The sequence below is a fragment of the Thermobia domestica genome, chromosome 11 (genome assembly GCF_964235325.1).
Source record: "Thermobia domestica chromosome 11, izTheDome1.hap1.1, whole genome shotgun sequence".
NCBI lineage: Eukaryota > Metazoa > Arthropoda > Insecta > Zygentoma > Lepismatidae > Thermobia > Thermobia domestica.
In genome coordinates this window covers 133,227,258-133,249,924 of record NC_137464.1, presented here as the reverse complement: position 1 = coordinate 133,249,924, position 22,667 = coordinate 133,227,258, and the positions used below count along the sequence as shown (strand labels likewise).

The 22,667-nt window shown below is 36.6% G+C and overlaps 1 protein-coding gene across 1 annotated transcript in view; it reads right to left on the bottom strand.

Annotated features, from left to right (window-relative positions):
• The window catches only part of LOC145664455 (aconitate hydratase, mitochondrial-like), a 417,790-nt gene that overhangs the window by 274,751 nt on the left and 120,372 nt on the right, over positions 1–22,667 (bottom strand). The window contains exon 4 of the mRNA XM_081731145.1: positions 5,075–5,200. Coding sequence (XP_081587271.1) covers positions 5,075–5,200 — 126 coding nt within the window. The remainder of the gene's footprint in view (positions 1–5,074; positions 5,201–22,667) is intronic.

The following is a 22,667-nucleotide window of genomic DNA, read 5'->3' as shown; positions in this document are numbered from 1 at the left end:
GCCGCGCTAGCCCCGCCCCTAGCGGACACAGACGAAAACGTAATCTACTTTCTGGATAGCCCTCGTATATTGAAAATAACCACGAAGAGAAAGTCACGCACAGTTAGCATTATCAATAAGAATTAAAGAGAAGCATCAATTATATTGTAAAGTTCTGCTTGTGCAGGAATCGGTAGAGCAAATTATAGTTTGGATTTTTTTTTTCACTACGGACTTTTACTACAAAATTCCCTATAAACAGTATATTCCAAATATCACTATAATGTAAATTTTTTAATACTGGGAGAGGTGGTCCGAGCACCCTAGTGAAGGGTCTCCACAGAGCTCCGAAGCAAGCTAGGTGGAGTGGGTTTAGGACTCTCAATGCTCCATGCAAGCAGACAGGAGGTTAGGAGTAATAGATGTCCGAAGCAAGCTAGGTGACTGAGGTTAGGAGTCCCAACAAAGCTTCGAGCAAGCTGAGTGGAAAGACAGGAGACCTCGTGTTCCGAGCAAACTAGTCTTTGGGTTAGGTATCTCCTACGCTATCATGCAGGCTAGAGGAGTAACCAGTCGCACATGTGTGCTTGTTGCCAAAATCCTCTCAGTTATATAGGTGCTCCAGGTAAGGCGGTGACGCGGTTGTTCCTTCACCACATGACCAGTGGTGTTGCTGGTGGCCTTGTCGTCAGCAGCTATAGTAATCCGTAGTAAAACACGCATGGTTGATATTTGTAAATATAAGCACCTGTCGGTTGTTTATAAACACAACCATGAGGAATATTACAATATATACCAGAATTTGAGAGTACTTCAACTCAGGCTTCCACACTTTTAGAATCAGTCGAAGGAGAGTTCCCTTCACATTAATTATACACGTTTCTATACACTGTCCATTAATTCTTTCAAGTCTCAAATTTTCTGGTTTTTGCATGTGTGTTATACACTTACTCAACTTTTCAATTGTAATTTCTCTGAATGTCCCGTAAACAAGTTGTGTTCTTTTTAGCTACACATCCTATCTTCTAGCGAGGTAATCTGAGAGCAGTACGTCCTGTTCATTTAGCTACATCATCAGTTATATATTTTTGTCAATTCTTTTCCATAGTATTTAAAGAATTCAAGCAATTCAGGCTAGTGTGCAGCTTTGACATCGCGATGATTCGGGTTCCACCTTAAAATTTATTTATTTGCTGGAGTTTAGCGTTTCTTTTCAGCACCGAAGATATAGGGAACATGAATCAACAATTTAAAATGAGATCCAAACCACCATAATGCGTTCAGATTTTTTGATGCTCTACCACTGGAAACAGAACCCAGGTCACGTGCACCAAAAGTGTACAAGCCAGCCATTAGACCTGCGGAGAGGGTCCGTAACTTAATTCTAGATTACGTTTCATATAGTCTTAGTGCTGAAAAGGGAGAACTCTAACCAACCATACCGAATTTTCAGGTGCTTGGCATATCAGAGGTTTAACTAAGAAGTTAGGGTTACTATACTAACAAGAATTACAGCAACTATAATATTGGCCACTAACCAGATACTGGAGGATAGGGCTTTCGAACCATCATGCTCAAGAAGTTATAAAAACTTTAAAGATGTGGAAGTGCCCAAGTCAATCCCAAGAAGTTACTAAAAGCCAAATATAAAGTAGTGCTCCCCTTCCCCTATATATCCAGATGACTATGTAGGGCCAAGGGCTGTGTGGAGACTATCTCCACACTTTTTTGGCTTCGACATTTATAGAGGTGATATAATCAGTACCACGCTCTGGCCTCCTTTACTTTTCCAGGCTACTCTAGTTATCCAATTTGAAGAGGCTGGGTGAACCTCAGAGCCGCACTAAAACCAGAGTATAGGGGGAAAAAATTCCACCCTCAGGGAATAAAACCCGCATCGCCCAGTTGACAGATAGAGGCCATACCGACTACGCTACCACGGTATCAAATTATAATAAAAGACCAGAAATACCTCTCCTCAATTCAAGGCTTACAACTGTAGGCACAAACACTAGAAGGTAACAAAACTATCGCAAACAAAATGTAACGATAATTTTATTAAGAAATCTGATGATTAGTTAGCAACGCTATAGAAAGTATTTGGTCTAGGAATTAATTCGTGCGGTTGGTACGCACACATTGAAGCTGTAGTACAAACACAAAATACATAAATACCTTAAGAAAAATATTGTCCATCGCTAGCCATCACTTTCGCCCATCTGTCAGGCAATGTACGGATTCCGTGGTGAAAGAAGTCCTCATCCTTGGAAGCGATCCAGTCAGAGACCCATGTTTCGATATCTTCTGAAGAAGTAAACCGCTGTCCAATCAAATCGTTGTTCATGCAATCGAACAAGTAGTAGTCCGAAGGAGCAACGTCTGGTGAATACGGCGGGTGGGGTAAAACTTTCCATCCGACATTTTCTAAATAGGTTTTGACCGGTTTTGCGACATGTGGGCGAGCGTTATCATGTTGAACAATAAGTTTATCATGTCTGTTCTCCCATTCTGGTCGTGTTCTGGCCAGAGCTTGCTTCAAACGCATTAATTGTCGTCGATAACGTTCTCCATTCATAGTTTCACCCGGTTGCAGCAGCTCATAGTACACCACACCCTTCATATCCCACCATATGCACAGCATAACCTTTGCACAGTGAATATCTCGTTTTGGTTGTGATGGACGTGGTTCACCTGGTTTCACCCAGGCCTTTTTTCGTTTAGGGTTCTCGTAATGGATCCACTTCTCATCACCCGTAATAATTCGATGCAGAAACCCCTTTCTGCTCTGTCGTTGAAGCAGCAATTCGCAAATGGTTTTTCGTCTTTCAACGTCTCTGTCTTTCAATTCATGTGGAACCCAATGTGAAATCTTTTGAATCATTCCCATGGCTTTCAAGCGTTTGGAGACTGTTGTTTGATCAACGCCTAATGCTGCTGCAAGTTGTTCCTGCGTTTGACACGAATCCTGCTCGAGCAATGCTGTCAATTCTTCGTCTTGAAATTTTTTTGGCTGTCCAGCTCGCTCTTGGTCTGCCAAGCCGAAATCACCACTTCTAAACCGTGCAAACCACTTCTGACACGTTCGCTCAGCTAGAGCATGGTCACCATACACTTCCACCAAAATACGATGACTTTCAGTCGCACTTAAAGTAATGCAGCAGGACACCCCGCAAAAACACTTTATCAGGCACAAATTGCGCCATGTTCACTTAACTACAAACTGGTGTTGTTGACGCTTTAATCCACTGCCCTATACTACGAACGATACGCGATGACAGGGGTTTGCAACACATGTGTGGATACACGGAACTGTGGGACGCTCCGTTCGTTGCGCCATCTCTTGTCCACCCGCACGAATTAATTCCTAGACCAAATACAATCAAGAGAGAAGTGAACACCAAAAAGAGAATATTAAAATAAAAAATAAAACAAAAAAATAATAATAATCTTACAATAATAATAGAATAAAACGATACCGCTGATATAGTCAACAAAAATAACAATACTGATAAACATATTATATATAAATATACAAAATTTTAAATTGCCTCAGTAAGAAACAAAAATTCTGAAACCAATATTAGTTAATGATATATAACGTTAAAAAAACAAAAAGTTTATCTGGTTTTGACAAGCTTAAAATTCCAAATTTCTTGTAGAAAAATTACACTTCGAGAAATTTTCGCGCCTTATCCGGTAAATTCAAAGATAGGTTATACCAAGTAAAAGTTGTGCACCCTTTCAAAACACAAACAACAAAGGGACGTATTGGAAATTACAGACCAGATTCAAAGCTTTCAGTTTCCAAGAAAGATAATAGAATAACAAGAGTCAATTTTAATAGAGAGTCAATATTAAAAACAATATTTTTTTTAATATGTTTTAATGATTTATCTCTGGCGCCACCATCAATAAAAACAACTCTTTCGCTGATGATATAACCTTCGCTATTGCAGCTAATAATGAACTCAACACGAATTAAAAATACAAGGGTTCAACCAAGTAATAAAATAAACAAGCGATAATAACACAGAGGTTTCAATAGAACAAACACAAAGTAAATACAGATAAAATTGCAGCAGTACACTTTCATCACGTAAGAAGAAAATTTAAGGTCTGTTTTCTGGTTAAGATTGAAAGTTGAATATAAAACTTTTAAGTTTGTCAATAAATGAGAATCTAAGGGGGACACTCATATCGAACTACTAGCCAATAAACTTCAAGTAATGCTCCCAATTGTAAACAGATTTCAGGAACTCTCAAAACAGATTTAGTAGGACTTCGAGTGTGTGATATTTTCCAAAGTCGTACCTGAATATAAAGGTACAATAAGCATTTGATGAAAGTGAATCCAAGCGGAAGTCTTCTGGTAAATTCAAATATTTTCAACTGTTTTTAATATATAAGAAATATTTCTTACTTTACATATATTTCAAGACTATCCCCAAATGTTATCATCAATGTCAGTTTTGCAGTATAGGCCTAATCAACTGTTTGCCATATCTCGTACATAGTATAAATATATTCTACAAAAATTTCGAAGTGTAAGTTCTTTTAATAATTATGAATATGTACTCGCACACACGTACCGTATTTCACTACGGATGGCTGATCGGGTTATGTTCTACCGACTTTAATGATGTTATTCTTACGTAAGTTGCCTGAACCATGAAACAGGGTATTATCAATGGTGTCGTATTGATTCCAGTGAAATACCGCCGACAGATACCCAGTATTGGAAAGGGTACGTCGTGTTTTTTTCTTTTTTTTTTTTTTTTCGCACACTTTTCGTACAACCACATTAGTGAAACAGTGTCAAGAAGACTGTTTAACTATCGAAGTGACTAAGCTAAAGATACCATGGCCAGTAAAATAAAATCGGAGCTAATCATTCGCCTTCGACGTTTTTGCAAAAATATCGCCTGAGGATATAAGCTGATCAGCCCTCTGTATATCTAAAACTTTAACAACTGGAAGAAATTTTGTGATTTTCGAACAGGACATTTCAACAAATTAAACAGGAATTTAAAATACTCATCAAGTTATGAACTATAAAAAAAGTTAAAACATATTGTCCCAAAGGACATGCACCTACCTGGTGAATGATGCCAGAGCCTGGCTTCCAAAATCCTACACCATATTTCGCTCCTGCACTTTTTAAAAAATTATAGACTTCACTGTTCAGTTCCTCTGCTCGTTTCAAATCCTTAGAAGCGCCAACCTGGGAAGAAATGCATTGAACTCTATGTAGAACATATCTTTTTAAGTGTTTTCTGTACTATATTTTATGCCTACAGTTCACTGTTGTAGATTTTCAGGTTAAGGCGAATAGAATAGAAATTTATAAACTGAAATAAACATTTACGAACAAACCAAAAAGCCTCTTTAATAATTAATTCATATCAGGAGTCTTACAAATGAATGTGTATTCATTTTTGTATGCAGTATTTCTTCGTTCTCTTCAACCTAACCCCCCAAAAATGAAATGATATCTTTAAGTTGAACGTTCTACGATTATGCCCTTTAGGCTAAGGGAGATTATGATTAAAGCAAGCGAATGATGACGGAAGAATTAGTGGAATGATAAAGTGGGAGGAACCGGAAGTACCCTGTGAAAACTCATGGACACGTTGTTGTCTACCATAAACAATTAGCTGGGAATCGATCCCACGCACCAGAGGTAAGCGCTCTATCACTGAGCCACCGTGCTCCCGAATCTAACGCATGTTACGTGTTCTACATTCCACTATCATTGACACCTTCACATTCCATTGCCTCTCAAATAAAGTCTCACTAATCGTGATATAACAACTACGGAGTGACCCGTTAACTGTTAAACATAATCCAAGCGAAATCCTTGCCTGAAAAACTTGCTAAATATAATAATCTATTATCAAAGAAAGTTGACATTTCATTTTGTAATATCAGAAATGGTTATACGTAAAAGTAAGAAGGTACAGATTGAAGCAATGGAAGTTTTACAAAAGATTTAAGTCCAAATTACTAACGAACTCTTGCGCCGTGTGCTTACGCATTCAAAAACACACGTCTCGATCGACTAATTACATCTGGTACTCAATCCAACTCGCTCTTCTCCTCCTCTCCTTGTCTAAAGTAGTTTGTTTGACGTAATATACTGTTTTCATTCAGACGGAAAAAACAGGAGCTATGTTTACAAGCTTTATAGCTCTAAGACCGTATCTTTCAATTGTTTGATCTACAATGCCTTTTTAGAGCGTTAATTTAAAAAATGCCACAAAATGTTCCCATAGCATCGTAAACGTCCTTATTTGAATTCTTTACCTTCTTCAAAACTACATATCACATGACGCTAGAAAGATGCTCCTTGTAAAATCTATGAAAACTGTCAATAATGCCAGTAGGTTTTGTGCTTCCCAAAGCCTGTAATGCACGCGCTGAGCTCTATAACCACTGACAGAAATGAGCGTTCAATGATGAATTTCATTTTGTTTCCATCAAATGCAAGCAAATGTTCCAGGGGCTTCAACTTGGGCAGGACAGGAGGTTGTAATTCCCCCTCCCTTGAGTTTGATAAATAGAGTCCGGATTTTTGTGTAATATCAACCCCCTAAATATGTACATAAATATGTAACAAAAATCGCTTAAAATGTAAGAAATATGTAGTATTATGTAAGAGTATGTAACATTTGTGAAAACGTAATATAACGCGCGTATGAGTATGGAATACTTAAACGAATTATGAAAATAAAAAGGAAAATCTACTACACTTTATCCTGCTTAATGCAAGCCCCCAATGAAGTGAAATGCCTGAACAGCTGAGAAAGCCATACGTCACTGACGTGACTGATTGCAGGATAATACAAATCAGACGCGAATGAAAGAAGATGTGAATCGGCTAGAGAGAAACAGGAGAGCCCCGAGAAAAGCAATGCATACGGCATTTGTACCTCAGAAATCTCATGTGGTGTGGTGTGGTCCCGTTTCAAATCTAGAACCTTTTACACTAAATGCACATCCGTCTCCACGGCCCAATCTTGAAATGAATTATACGCAATATACAAATTTAAATACTAAAAGCAACTTAAGACGAAATGTATTGTTTTATATATATTTATTTCATGCAGGGAAAAGCAGTCCTATATCTTTTAAACAATACCAGCTGAACTAAGATTGAAGAATATTTCCACTAATGAACATTTTTAATTTGAAATAAAGTAGTTACAAAAGATGTGCCTGCAGTTCAACTGTGTTTGTTGTTGTTGCACAAAGGGTTACAAGGTACATTTCCAAATGATAAGAAGTAAAATTTTGTCGACGATCGGATAAAATATTCTTGTGTGCAGAGAGTAATCTCTCCACATCACATGAGGTAACAGGAGCGTATTTCAACAGGGGGATGTAGTTGGGGGAAATATCTTCAGGGGGGGTCTTGTTTCCCCACTGAGAATCTCTCACACTGCCAATAGGCTGTCGTAACCCGGGTTTGTTTCCAGCACTGCGTTTAGTTTTTTTCGAACTTTTTCTCCTACATCTCCACACACATTTTACAGCAGTCTCTTTGCATCCTCTATGATTTTCATGGATTTCGGAAGAGGCCGCCCAACAGTCTCTAGCTTTTTAATGCTTGTAGGTAGCCAACCAAAATTGCTGTCTATGTATGCGATAACACACGCTACTTTTGAGTCATTAAACAGTTTCTGAGCAATGCCAACTGACACAGCAGACACTGATGGAAACGAATGAACAACAGGCTTATTTTTTGAAAATGTTCATTGTAGAAATGTACTGCCTGTATCCAAGTGCTCCATCGTGTTAGCACAGGCTCCGGAGGAAGTGGCACATCTGGCAGTTGATCTCTGTAAACTTGAACACGTTGTGGCGCCTTAACAAACATTTTTTTCGTGGAAGAAACTAGTTGATTTACTTCGCAAAGGTTGTCTCTCATCACTTCGGCAACATGCTGAAGAGCATGGACCATACAGGTGAAACGAATTAAGTGAGGGTAAACAACTGTAAGTGCTCTAGCCGCTTTTAACATGTACGCTGCGCTGTCTGTATAGAGAACAAGGACTTTTTCTTCCTGAACTCCTCCCGGCCACAAGACTTTAAGACCACCGTTTACAAAGCGAGCAATCGTGGAATGATTCGTGCGTTCCAGCAATTTACTCGCAATAAGATAGGATTTAGATGGAGCATCTTCACTTAATTTTCCAATCACTAAATTTGCTACATAACGTCCCAAAACGTCTGTTGTTTCGTCCACAGAAATCCAAATATATGAACTACCTATTTCTGCCCTAATGGTATCTATAGCTTCCCTATAACAAACTTCGCGATAACACTTTCGAAGAGTGGATTCGTCAGGAATTCGAGGCCCGCAGTACTTCTCCAGAAAAGCACGGTATTTTGCCACTTGAACTTTGTTCCAAGGAATGTTTGCTGCTATCATTGCTTGGCACAAGTCTTTGAAAAACACACTCATTGAGGTATCTTGATGCATTTGTGTCAAGAGTACTTGTTTTTTTGCAGTTTGCAATTTTTTATTTCTTGCATGGAGCAATTTTTTATTTCTTCGTACATGTTGTAACTGAGATTTCCTTGAACATCCATTTTTTTTTTATCACAAACTTGGCACAACACCACTTTACCGTCCGTAGTAAACGCATCATCGATAGTTACCCATGACCGCAATTTCGCGGATAAAGTTGAGGAAACCGGAGCTATTTCTAACTTCGACGGTCAATACAGAACACGTGCATTTTGCAACAGCAATACTAGAGTACTGTCCTCCTGTTATTCAGTTGAACAAGCGAAGTTCTTTGAAAGCTTAGGTTACCTGCTATGATATCGCCATTGTCGCCACCTTCTTGGAACGAACTCTTGCAGTAAATTCCTGGAAGTACACTAGCATAAAGTTTTAACTTGAATTGCAGGATTTGCTTTCATCTTTTTTCCCCATTCGACCTCCGATAACATTCAAATAGACTTCATTTTAGGAATTTCCTGGCCAGTCGCCTCTCAGGCACGTGATCTGTCTTCCTCCAGAGTTGAGAATAAAGGATGCTGCTAATGTACCCCGGAGGGAGGATTTTTACTTGTTTCTTCTTATATTTCTTTAGTTATCGGCAAAAATTCTGCGAAACGTGGTTTGACAAATAAAAAGGAGAGAGAGGTATTTCTCTTTCGGTAAAGAAACGAAAAGATAGACATGACAAAATTGAATCTAGATGCAAGCCTTGCACAGTTGGAGATTTTTTTTTTTTTTTAATTTTAAATTAAAATTTCAGTAAACGCAAAATTTTAAGACTGTTTTATGTATTAAAAAAAAAGATATGTAGAAACCATAGAAATATGTAATATTGGTCAAAATATGTACTATGAAACTTGAAGCACCCTACAGGTGTGAATCACAAACATTTAAGGATTTGACGAACCTACATATGAAGGAAAAAAAATACGTAATTACATACAAATCCGGACATTATTGATAAACACATATTGTGTGATCAAATTTATACTAAAATACTGATATAAAAAATGAAACTTTTACGTCAACGGAGAATCTCAGTATCAGGCTGAGAAGAACAGACAGGTAATGCATCAAGTTGTCGAACTGGTGAAACTCATTGGTACAAGAGGACACAGTTACAGACGAAAAAAATGAACCAGTCACAGATCATGCAAGGTTTTCGGATATTATTGTTTTTGGTTAAATCAAATCTGATCTTCCACTTAAAAGTCATTTAGGTAACGTCACTGAGAAGAGCAAAATAAGTCATGTACGAGGAAATAAGCAGGGCGGTCATCACATAACTTTCCTTTCAAAAACCACGGTGAATGCTGTCAGCACACTTGTCAGAGAAAATATTTTGAAAGACGTCTCTCAGACTGGAATGTTTTTTGTTCTATAAGACACTACTCAAGATATAACAGTTTCAGACCAGTGCTCTGTTGTTTTACTGTATGCTGTTAGAACTGTTGTTAAAGAAAGAATTGTTATCATTGTAAAATGCATATCTACCACAGGTCAGTATCTTGGCGAGTTACTGCTGAAAAATCTGTAAAAGTTTAGCCTTGATATTAAGATGTATATTGGAAATTCAATCGATGGTGATATGCAACGACAATATTCGAGTTTTCCAAAACGCACTTTAGTACTATGTGCCCTGATCAGTTGTGCGATAAAAAGCTGCATTGATTCAGCGTGTCATTGTTTTTTTCTGCTGGATGACTGTGCGGTATTTATACGTGAGTCTTATCTGTTAATGGGCATTTGGAAGAGCAAATATCAACAAAGGCGTCTTACAGTTATTGTAGAAACAATATGGTGGGCCAAACACTCTGCTTTGAAGAAAGTGTTCGGTTATTTTTCGAACCCAGAAAATGCCTTGTGCATAGAGTTGATCATAACAATGAGGGATACTCTAATTAAAATATCAAACCAGAAGCTAGGTGAAAAGCGGAAGGATACATAGAAGGTCTTCTTAAGTTGAAAACAATTCTACAAAAGTGGTTATTTCATGAACCAAAACTACGACCTTTTCAATTTATGTGCTGGTACGTATCAAGCACACTTTTCATTATAATTTTTAACATAAAACCATAGTTTATTGTGAATATTAACAATATCCAAAATATAGATGCAATCAATAAAGTGTCAATAATCTTGCCAACATTGACTAGTCTCTTCTGTATGTGACTGGGATGTTCGATTTATAGTTGGGAACACAAGGGTTCCTGCGAGTATCTCAATTGACGACACATCAGTCAATCTCCAAACACAGGGTGCTGATGAATTGCAGTCATATCAAATGGTGCAAATCACTCTGTCCCAACTGAAAGAGCAGAGAGCTGATTTTGAATCTGCTAAAAATGCAGTTTAAGAATGGGCCAATAACGGATTTAACGAACATGATTTCCTTGTTTCTATTGACCTGCCGAAAACTCGCCTTCGGAGATAGAAGAAAAACTCTCGAACTTCTCAAGGAAGTGGGAATCGTTGAAAGATAGTCTTGCTGACGAGTACAACCGAGAAAAAAACGATTGATTATGCTGATAGCGCAAGTGATTCAGGATTAGAAGAAAAAACATTTCTTCACAAGGAATAATAGTTCAAAACGTGTTGCAAAAGTTGACCAATGTGCTGCTTTTTAATTTATAGAATTATAATTTGTACAGTAACTTACCTGGGTTTGCTGCTAGCATACAAATTTCTGTTGACTTTCCCCGTAACCCAGGTAACATGTGAAAGAAGTTTTCCAAAATTGAAATACGTCAAATATAGGTTAAGGAGTGTTATGTGTAAGGAACACTTGGAAACATTTATGTTGATGTTTATTGAAAAGGATTTGTTGGAGAACGTTTCGAATGAAAAGGTGACAGACCTTGTAGCATCAAAAAGTAGTACACTAACACATCTGCTAATTTTGTAATATTGTATACGTATTTCTTGAACTTTGGGTAATAGAGTGAACAATTAAGAATAATGTGCTGACAGAAGAATATAAGGTTTTCATTATTAATGGTTAATACTATTGACTTACTGTAGATAGAGAACTATGCAACTTGATGCGTGACATTGAGATACTGGTGACCTTTGTAGGAAAAAGCGCCCGCGCCCCCTAATGATACATATCCACCACTGATATTTAATGAAATAAAAGATAAATATTCACACAAACAGTTATTACGACATACCAACTTTGGAAAAAATGAATATAAGAATGGATTCTGAGTCTTCCATCCAGTATTATAATATAGCGCTCGACAGTAATACATTACTATACTTCCACACACATTTTTTACTACAAATATAATTATATTCATCACAGTAAGATTCGAGATGTAGGTATGGAGAAGGATAGAAAAATCAGGTGGAAACAGAAAATAAGAAATAAAGAATTTTTGAGGAGAGTGAATGAAGAAATAATACTGAAGTTGATAGCAAAAAGGTAAAGAAATTGGTTAGGACACTATCTAAGGATGAATTCCCTTCGAAGAAATACAGTACTTTAGAAGGATTAGTTTATGGAAGGAGAAAGAGGAAGAAGAAAGTATCAGCTCCTGGACAATAGGACGATTCTGAAGCCTTAACAAAAAATAAGGCTGAGAATAGGAATGAATGGAGAAAGATTGGTATGCTTTAATATTAGTTTGTCAATGTGGCAGAACACTGATGATGATGGTAAAGTTATAGTCATGCTCATAATAAAATGCATTGCATTATACCCTGGCCGGCGAACGATGATTTCTGACAGCTCAGCTCGCGAGCGCTACTGAGAAGTGTGGTGTTGCCATGTGCTTCTCGCGCAAGGGAAGAGTCGTCTGCTTCCTCGTTGAGGGTGAGAGGGGTGAGTGAAAGTTCGGCAATGTGCGGTGGTTACCATGGAGACGCGACAGGTTGTGAGCCTAAAATTGGTTGACCTGCTGTCTTCTGCTCACTCACCGTGGCCTTGTACGAAGCTGTCAGAAATCATCGTTCACCGGCCAGGGTATAGTTGTGTTTGTTACAATACATACTAACGCATTTTCTTTCGGTAAAAGAATTAGAATTATTTATGCGTTATACTCACATTTTAAGAAAAAAAACACACACAAATATAGTAAGGAATTGTTCCGATTTACAAATTGTGGTTGAACGGATATATGGAACGTATTGGAAATGACAAATTGCTTAAATTATTATTATTATTTCTAGCAAAGTATTAGTAGAAGAAGTAGAAAATTAGAAGAAGAAGTAGAAGTAGTAGAATTAGGAAAATTTGTAACCTGCCAAATTCAACCTGTAAATTGAAGTTTAGTTTTGTAACAGAGAAACACGTTAAACTATACATAAGTCAATATGAATTTCATGTACGCTGCAGAGGCATATGATAATTATAACCAATTTAATAGGGGGAATTATATTCCTAACCGCTCTCAAGAAACTTCCCATTTAAATAGCAGTGGTTATAATGCTAATGTGGGAAATTTGTGTTCGTCTGGGCATGTAGAACCGGGCAGAAGTAGTCAGATGCGACCCGTTGAGGATCTGATTGATTTTGCGGGGGCTACAATCCCACACGACATCGTAAGTCATGCTCCTAATATAGGACAGAATGCAGGTATCAGATGCGATTTCAGTAAATTTAAAAATCTAAGTGCATTTAAAGCAGTAGAAAGTTTGGTTAATAATATACCCATATTAAATTCCGTAGATGGCTACCAGATCTGTCATTTCTTAATGCAGGCTAACAGTTTGATAAAACAGAATGTAGCACCTTCAGATATCATATTAGTGCTTTTATTAGGTAGAATAACAGGTCCATTATTTCTAGATTTCCAACAGTTCATAAATGAAAACGCTAATTGGCCTATAGTGTGTAAGAGAATCGTAGAAAAATATGTAAGCAGTATTATTAAAACAGAAATTATAAGGGGAAAGCTGTATAGAGTAATGCGTCCAGAGGAAACATTTAAGGAATTTATTTTAGAAAAAGAGAACATTTTAGAAATATTTAACATGTATATGGGTGACGTAGAATTCTGTAATATGATAGTAAATCTTATCACTCCTGAGATTCGTAACATATTTCTGTTAACTTCAACTCCCAATCAAAAACATGTATTATTGTCCTTTGCTGAAACGTACGATTCTAACCGGAAGTATAATGTAGATTATGCTAATGCTACATTGCAGTCACAAGTATCTAGTGGTTTAAATGTACCTAATATTCGAGTAAATCAGAGTCAAAATAGACAGTGTTATTCTTGTGGAATGAGAAATCATTTTTGGCGTCAGTGTGGTTTGAGAAAAGAAAAAAGAAAAGAAAATTTGGTAGAAAATAGGAAATGCTACAATATTTCGGACAAAAGGCAAGATTATATGGTACAAATTATGGTTTCCGTGTGTCACATTCCTGTGCGTTGTTACATAGATACGGGCAGTAGTACAAACTATATCGGTAAAACATTACTTGAACAGATAAAGTTAAAGTGTACCCCTAAAAGAAAGACAGTAAATCATGTAGTTACTTCCATGAGTCAAGAACCAATTACAGTTAAAGAAGCAGTGGAAATTCATTTCTTTATTAACAATAGGAAATTTACAGACTGGTTTCTTGTGATAGACTCTCCGGACATTTCGTTGTTAATTGGAGGACAATTTTTACAAAAACATGAAGCGTGTATTCAGTATAAACAACAAAAATTATTATTGGGTAAGGATGGTATTACTGTGAACTTTAAACTGGAAGAAAACAGTGTTTCAACAACGGAAAACTACTCGTTTCGGAATTCTCGTTCCAGGGTTGCCAATCCAACAGCCATGTCGACAGGCGCACTAGGCATTGCTGGGGAGAGTACAAACAACCTTGGACTTTTGAATCAACAACCGTCGACCAGTCGAACTAATCTTCAGCGTCCACAGGCGAGGAAAGGTGGCATAGGAGAGCGAAAAATGGAGGCTACCGAATTTTCCCCTGCTGCGGGACAGCCCGTGTTCAATCCAGTATACCACACAATTCATGACAATGAGTTGGATGAAGTCATGAATGAAACCCAAGGTAATAACGATATTCAAACTGATATTTTTGACGAAAGTTTATGTGATTATGTCAAAGAAATATTAACGAAGTACAAAGATGTCATTTCTGATCATTTAGGTACAATCAAAAATTTTAAGTATGAAATTTTGTTAAAAGATGATAAGCCTAGCATTCAGCAGCCTTATGCTTTACCTAAACACAAGATGAAAGAATTGAATAATTACATAGACGAATTAATCAAACAAGGAGTTGTAGAAGAGATTAGGAGTTCACCCTTCATATCCCCTTGCTTTTTAGTCAACAATCGTGATAATAGCAAGAGGCTAGTAGTCAACTACTCTTCTGTGAATGAAAAAGTAATTATGCAGGCTTTTCCAGCGCCTAATTGTGGAAGTATCATAGGAAACATAGGTAAACATCGTTTTTTTATTGTCCTGGACGGGAAATCCGCTTTTTACCAGTGCCTGTTAGATGAAAAATCTAAATTGTATACTGCTTTTGCTACTCCTAATAGGCTTCTAGCTTTTCGAAGACTTCCTATGGGTCTCTGTGTTTCACCTTTTGTATTAGCAAATCTGTTTAATAACATATTTAAAGATCTATTAGGCGATCAGTTAGATATTTTATGGGACGACTTTATTATACATAGTCCAGATATAGAATCACATAAAAGAACTTTAGAAAAATTCTTAGAAAGATGTAGAGAATGGGGAATAACTGTCTCTCCTAAGAAAAGTAAACTGTGTAAGAAAAAGGTAAAATTCATGGGTTACGAATTTAGTGATGGTAACATGTGTATAGATGAAAACAGAGTAAGGGTGTTAAGAAATTTACCTGCGCCGAAGAACAGGCGTGGTTTACACAAACTTATAGGATTCTTAGGATATTACTTGCGATATCTACCTAATTATTCAGAATTGCTTGGACCTTTACATAAATTAAGATCCGAAAAAACACCATTCAAGTGGGCTGAAGCAGAAAATCAGATTTTAGATAAAATTAAAGAAGAAATAGAAAGACATGTAATTTTGAAAGTACCGGACTTTGATTCACCTTTTGTAATTCATGTAGATGCCAGCACAAAAAACTATAGCGGTATTTTAAGTCAATATGACGAAAATGGTAACCTTAGACCTGTTTATTTTTATTCTAAAGTTGTACCAGAGACAGACTGGAGTAAGAATGTGTTTGAATTAGAATTAAAATCATTAGCTTTAGCACTTTCAAAATTTGAACCTTATTTACATAGAAAGTTCACAATCTTTACAGATTCAAAATCCTTAAGCTGGATATTAAAAAATCATGGTAGACAGAGGAAGTATGGTACTCTTATAGAAAAAATCAGTCGATTTCAGTTCGATATAGTACATTTAAAGGGATCCCACAATAGCCAAGCAGATTTTATCAGTAGATTATACGACACTACATATTTTCATTCTCCATCCCCTGAAATAGAAGAAATTTCAGAATATAAAGGAAAAACAGTAACTCTTTCATTTATTAACTTTTGGAAGCTTTCTTCTTTAAACATTTCTTTGCAGGAATTACAGCGCCAAGATCCTGAATTGAAAGGCATAATTTCACAAATAGAAGAAGGTAAAACAGTTCCAAATTATTTAATCAAAGATAGTGTATTACTCAAAGAAACGAAGGGAAAAATAAATAAAGGTTATAGAGCAGTCGTTCCGAAAAATATGATTAACACTATTTTGCAATACCATCATGATTTTCTAGGATCAGGATCGCATCAAGGGATTAAAAGAACTATAGGGCGTATAGCAGGAAAATTTACATGGTCAGGAATGTTTAAAGATATTAGAGATTACGTGCAGAGCTGTAAAATTTGCCAAGAAAATAAACCGAAAAATACAAAAATGGTAGGAACTTACTATTCTAAAACTGTTACTATGCCTAACCATACTTTTTATATTGACGTACAAGGACCTCTTCCTAGTAGTTCTGGTTTTAAGTATATTCTAATACTTACAGATAGTGCAAGTAGATATTCATTTCTAGAACCTTTACGTCAGTTAAATTCCAGAGTAATAATAAGTAAATTAGAGAAAATCTTGTGTCATTATGGGTGGATAAATAACTTAGTATCGGATCGAGCTTCTTATTTCGTAAGCGATGCCTTTGAAACATATTTATTTAGCCAAGGTATAAAACATATTACCACTAGTCCTTATAATCCTTCACCTAATTTAGTGGAAAAAGTGAATGCCATAGTTAATCAAATTTTACGTTGTTACGTAAATAATAATCAGAGTAGCTGGTCAAAACTTCTCGACAAAATTCAATTCACTTTAAATTCTAGTATTATAAGTGAACTTGGTGTTTCTCCAGCAGAAGTTTATTTTGGGAGAAAACTTTTTAGTCCTTTAGATTGTAAATGGTCTTTAAATGTAAATCTTTTTGAAAATGGTAATAACAAAGAACAAATGTTAGAAATAATATCAGATAACATTAGTAAGTCATGGAAAAGGAAAGAACAAAACTATAAGAGAAAAAGAATCCCTGCTGAGTTTGCTGTAGGACAGAAAGTACTTATTAAGAATATAACAAAAGCATCGTTGTTAAAGAAATACAATCCCAAGCTAGATAAAATCTATAAAGGCCCATATGAAATCCTGGATTTACCGACAAAGAACACAGTCTGGGCGAGGTTAGTAGAAAATCCAGATGTCAAAGTTAAGAGACATGTAAATTTCCTTAAGAAATATTATGAAAGAAGAAACTCTGTAAATGCCAATGCAGCAGCAATATCTAATAGTAATAGCAGCTAAAAATGTAATCATTACTTTAGTTTATTTCAGAATTTTTGTACATATTGTAAATATTGGGAAAAAAAAAAAAAAGCATGCCATATTTAGAAATATTTCGAGGTAACATTGTCAGATATACATCTTCATAGCTTTAAGGAAATGTTTATATAAGAAAGATACTGTTTTGTGTTTATTATTTCACAGCTTATGTAACCTGGGGTGTCGCCAAACAGACATGAGAGACTTTTCGATCCAGATTTAGGAGGAAGTGGTACCACCTTCTAAATGGTGTCATCTAGATTTTTGGATGGAGGACTTTCTTCAAACGAACATCTTTGTATTTCTACGTAAAAAGGGCCCTTGGAATACATATGGAATACAGATTGGAACTGTCCAAGAATCTGAAGTCAGTGGTGACGAAGAAGATCTAGTGGAAGTGTTTGGTGAACAAATAAATTTTTCAGTGAAGTGATCAGGAATAGTTTGTGCGCCCCCCGAGATATTTTGTTGTGTGATTAAATTTATTTGTTCAGAAAAAAAAAAAGTCTCAGCAGAAGTAAACTTCTTGGATAAGTAACTATCCTAGAGGTTTGCGAGCTGGCTACCCTGTTTTATGACTGATCAGTGGTAGGTACCGCCATCTACGAGTTTTCGTGGTTGTGCCGCAAACCTCCCTTCTTCAGTTGTAACAAACAGGTAAGACTAGAATTACCTACTTTTTCGTTTGTAGGCATTTTCTTTAATTGAAGCATGTTATTTTCTATTAAAATATATTATTTAGTGTTGAATGAAAAGTCAAAAGTGCATAGTGAGTTGATTTTAGAAAATGAAAAGTGAAAGAAAGATAAGTTTTGTTATATTCGAAATTAGAAACGAAAATTGTGCGTATAACCTTTTTGACGTAACAGAATCTGAATTGAATTGGACTTATAGATGTTACTTGAAGACTTTTGATATGTATTTCTTCATTTTCTATATTTTGGAATGCTGACTAATAATGAACATTTATTTGGAAGTATTGAAATTTCTCATAAGATAACATGCTACCTTGTTAATATTTTCTTTAATGACTGTTTCGACTCAATCGCGGATAGTCTAAATTTCCTGATAGTTAACCTATATTTGTTTGAGCTATTTGTTTCATGTTTGAGAAGTTATTTTTACATTTGTTTCCGATTTTGGTTTACCAATAAAATTTGTTATATTTGTTTAGTTGAAATTCAAATCTTTAATTTTATATTTAACCTGAGAAAACACCGTAAAACGTACTATCCGAGCGGTTTAGTATTAATTTACTTAGATACCGCAACATACGGCTGAAGTCGTTTTGTAGACATGTTGTTGGTATTTCACCTTTCTATAGCGCGTGCAGTGAAATCAGTCGTCTCAACTCCATTACCGAGAGAAACTGAATGTTTTTCATGTTATACATCGGAAGTATCAATATTGCAAATGATAAAAAGTTTCTTAATTAACTCAGCGCGAATCGAACCCAGGACACTCAACTTACGAAACCGACGTTTAAGCCACTATTCTAAGATTGCACTGTTCAGTAACAGGAAACACGACTCGATGTGAAGTGTATTAAACAAATTGCACACTTTTACAATTTCAATTCGTAATAATGACAAAACAGTGATTTCGGTCATGATAAAATACTAAAGTGTCATGTAGAAACAATAATTCAAAAAATTCAATTTAAACTGAAACACAAAGACATACAAACACGCAAGGACATGAAGGAGAAAATTATCTTTAGAGGGATTCAAACTCTAACTGGCACTTCTCTTAACTGGAATCTGGTGCCTCGGACCACTGGACTATTTGTGATTGGCAAACACTGTAAAATAAATAAATGTATGTTGTAGTAGGACGATGAGAGTCAAATGTTCCAATAAAAATGGTATTTCAAATTCAAAATGTCCAGAGAAAGCAATTACTAATACGTATATTTTACCTCCATATTAGCATTAGTAGTAGTGGTAGCTGGTTCCGTTGAAATATGAGCGTTGCAGTAATAAAGAGTGGATTTGACTGTAGCATGTAGATAATAGAAATTACGACGCCCTGCTTGAGCATCGAAGCTATATGTTAGGTGAAACTACAGTTTAAAAATAACCACAAGGGTTTTTTTTTTTTTTTTTTTTTTTTTTAATAATTCTATTCTTTCACGATGCACTAATAATTGCAGATCGAGGTGTTTAATGTTTTATCCATCTCCTCGATCAAAATCTCGAGACCAGGCATGCCTAACCGTTCGCGCGCGAAGCCGTGATGTGTGGTCCGCGTCCTCAGATATTTTCAAAGTTGCCACTTTTTCATATAAATGCAAAAGGAGTAAAGTTTTAAATCCATATTAACAACTTTTAACATTTCAAGTATATATGCAATTACAAAATTTCAGTTTCTGGTATCTAACTTCGACAAGTTTATAAAAATGGATTTTGTAAAGGACACAGCTTTTATTGTTCTTCATTGTGGCCGCCAACATAATGCCTAACTGCTCGCGTGGACCGATGGTTTCACAACATTCGGCATCCCTGACCTAGAGAGAAAGAATATTCATTACCATTTTAATTATATATATATATGCGATGATCCATGGTATGACTACTACAGATGGACGGTTCGAGGAATCGTAAACCGCAGTTCAAACAGCCGAAACCGAACCGAATTGAAAAACGGTTCAATTTTTTATTGATAATTAACGTGTTCTCCCAAAAACATTAAGAGAAAAACATGGGGAATCGTAATTCTGTTGAAAGCTGAAACAGCAGATCCACAATTAGTTAACCTAAAAAGAAAACATTACCAATCTTCGGAAATTTTCGAAAATATGTAAGAACATTCTGAAAAGTGACAATCTAGTGTGTTTCCAAACCGAACCAAACCCAATTACGGTCCGGTTTCTGAAATAAACCGACACATTCGCTTGAAACCTTACACCGAACCCAAACTGGTTAACTGATTTTTGGAAAACTCTAATGCCTAGACTGTAGTTAGTCTTTCTATTGTCTAGTGAAATCAACTGACATTATGCAGTGCAAATTTGAAACTGAAGTCCCTATAGTCCCTTAGATTTGCCCATATATATACAGGGGTTGGACAAAAAATCTAAAACGTTTGGAAAAGTGTGAAAATCATACGTAGTATGGTATGGAGCCTCCTTTTGCGTTCAAAACAGCTTGGATCCGACGTGGAATGGACGTATACAGCTCTGAATCGTGGTATGTGGAATTTTGTACCATTGTTCCTCCAAAACATGTTTTAGTTCCTTAAGGGATGTTGGTGAAGGGTAATGATACCGAACACGCCTTTCTAACTCAGACCACAATGGCTCAATGATGTTCAGATCTGGTGATTTTGGGATCCAGGGGAGGTGTGGTAGCTCCTGGCCATGCTCCTCAAACCATCATTTCACCGTTTTTGCAGCGTGACAGAGTGCCAAATCATCTTGGTAGATGCTATCACTATCAGGGAACAATATTTGGGCCGTGGGTAGAACGTGGTCTTCCAAAATGGCCTCATACGCCTTAGCATTCATCATTCCATGCAGGGCTATGATGGGACCTGCAGTAAACCACGATATCACTGCACATACTGTAACAGAATCACCCCCATGCTTTACAGTTGGGAGTCTCTATCATAGGCCTGCGACGGTGTTCTCCATACGTAAACACGACCGGTTGTTGGAAGCAAGGTGAAGGTCGATTCATCGGACCACATTACGTGCTCATGAGTCCACGCCTAGTGGTCCTTGCACCACTGGATATGCCTCTTTGCATTTACTGCTGTGACCAGGGATTTGACGATAGCGGCCCTGCCATGAATTTTTATATTATGAAGTTCCCGTCTCACTGTTTTCGATGAAACCAGGTTCTGTAAGCTGGAATTGAGTTCAGACGTAATTTTCATTGCAGTGGTCTTCTTTTTAGCTGCTCCAATCCGTTTTATTGCCCTCCGGTCCCTATCTGACAGGATTGTCTTTCGACTACTGTTGTGTTCTGCAGACGTCGTTTGCCCATGAATTGTGTATGCCCTCGGGACATTGGACACAGTGCCTTTCGATACCCTCACAATGTTTGCCACTGTTGCCACTGAAGCTCCAATCCGACGGACACCAACGATCATCTCTCTTTAGAAGTCTGTCAGGTCGCCCATTTTACCGCACCACTTTCACACCACGACACTCACAGGCGAACTGGTTACTGCTGACGGAAGAGAAAGGTCCACATGACACATTGAAAACAAAAAACGACCGGCAACCGCAACACGTGTTGTACAGTGGAAGGCCATACTTCCGTGTCCTGTATGAAGTGTTTTTCGATTTTTCGTCCAACCCCTGTATATTTTATCCCATATCCCAAAGTCCAAAACGCGATCAGGTGGGGAATTGAATCCCTGTACACTACCTCATCAAGGTCAATCACGTGGTACATCGTATTGCTTACGTTTATATTTGGTCCATAGGCTGTAATAATCAAAACCAATGACGCAATTTCATTTGACAATTCTCAAATTATCCTACAAAGTTTAAATGTACTAATGTCCTGGACTCCTAATCCCATCACAGGTCACGTGATCATACTCATATTTCACAATGATTTACTCAAAGAAAGAGATACCACCCAATTCTAAGAACAATTACCAATTATTGATATGACAATATGAAATGTACCCTCCCAAAATTTAAGATTGGTACACAAATACACCTGTGTCTTATGAAAAAAGTAATAAATCCTGTACTCATTCAATTATATAGCCGTATCAAAAAAATAGGTCAATAAACTTCAAAATTTGAGTATTTGGCGATAAGAGGAACACCAACATTTACAATGGGTCCTAGAAAAACGTTTACCGAATTTTATTATTTGATAATTCCGAAATTTAAAAGGGAACATAAACATATGAAGGTAATAAACCTCTGTACATACCCATATAACGTGCTAAATCCTTATCAAAGGGGTCAATAACCTTCGGAATTTGATTTTTTGGTAGTTCTTTACCCATGAAAGGGAATGATGTGGACCATCCAAATTTATAGTGGTATATATTGAAGACCTGTACGAAAATACCAAATGCTTATATTAAATAATTTCCAAAAATTAAGGGGTGGGCCCCTCCCAAATTTTAAAGTGTGCATCAATATACCCATGTCTTATGATAGGAACTGAACCTATATACATGACCATATAATCATACAAGATAATAGGATCTCATCAAAGGGGATAACTTAGGTCAAAACCAAACACGTGGTACAACATATAGCTTATGTTTATATTTTGGCAATTTTTTTACCCATGAAACTGAACGATGTGGACCATCCAAATTTATCATGATACATATTGAGGTCCTGTACTATAATACCGAATGCTTAAATCGAAAAATTTCCAAAATTTAAGGGGTGGATCAAAAT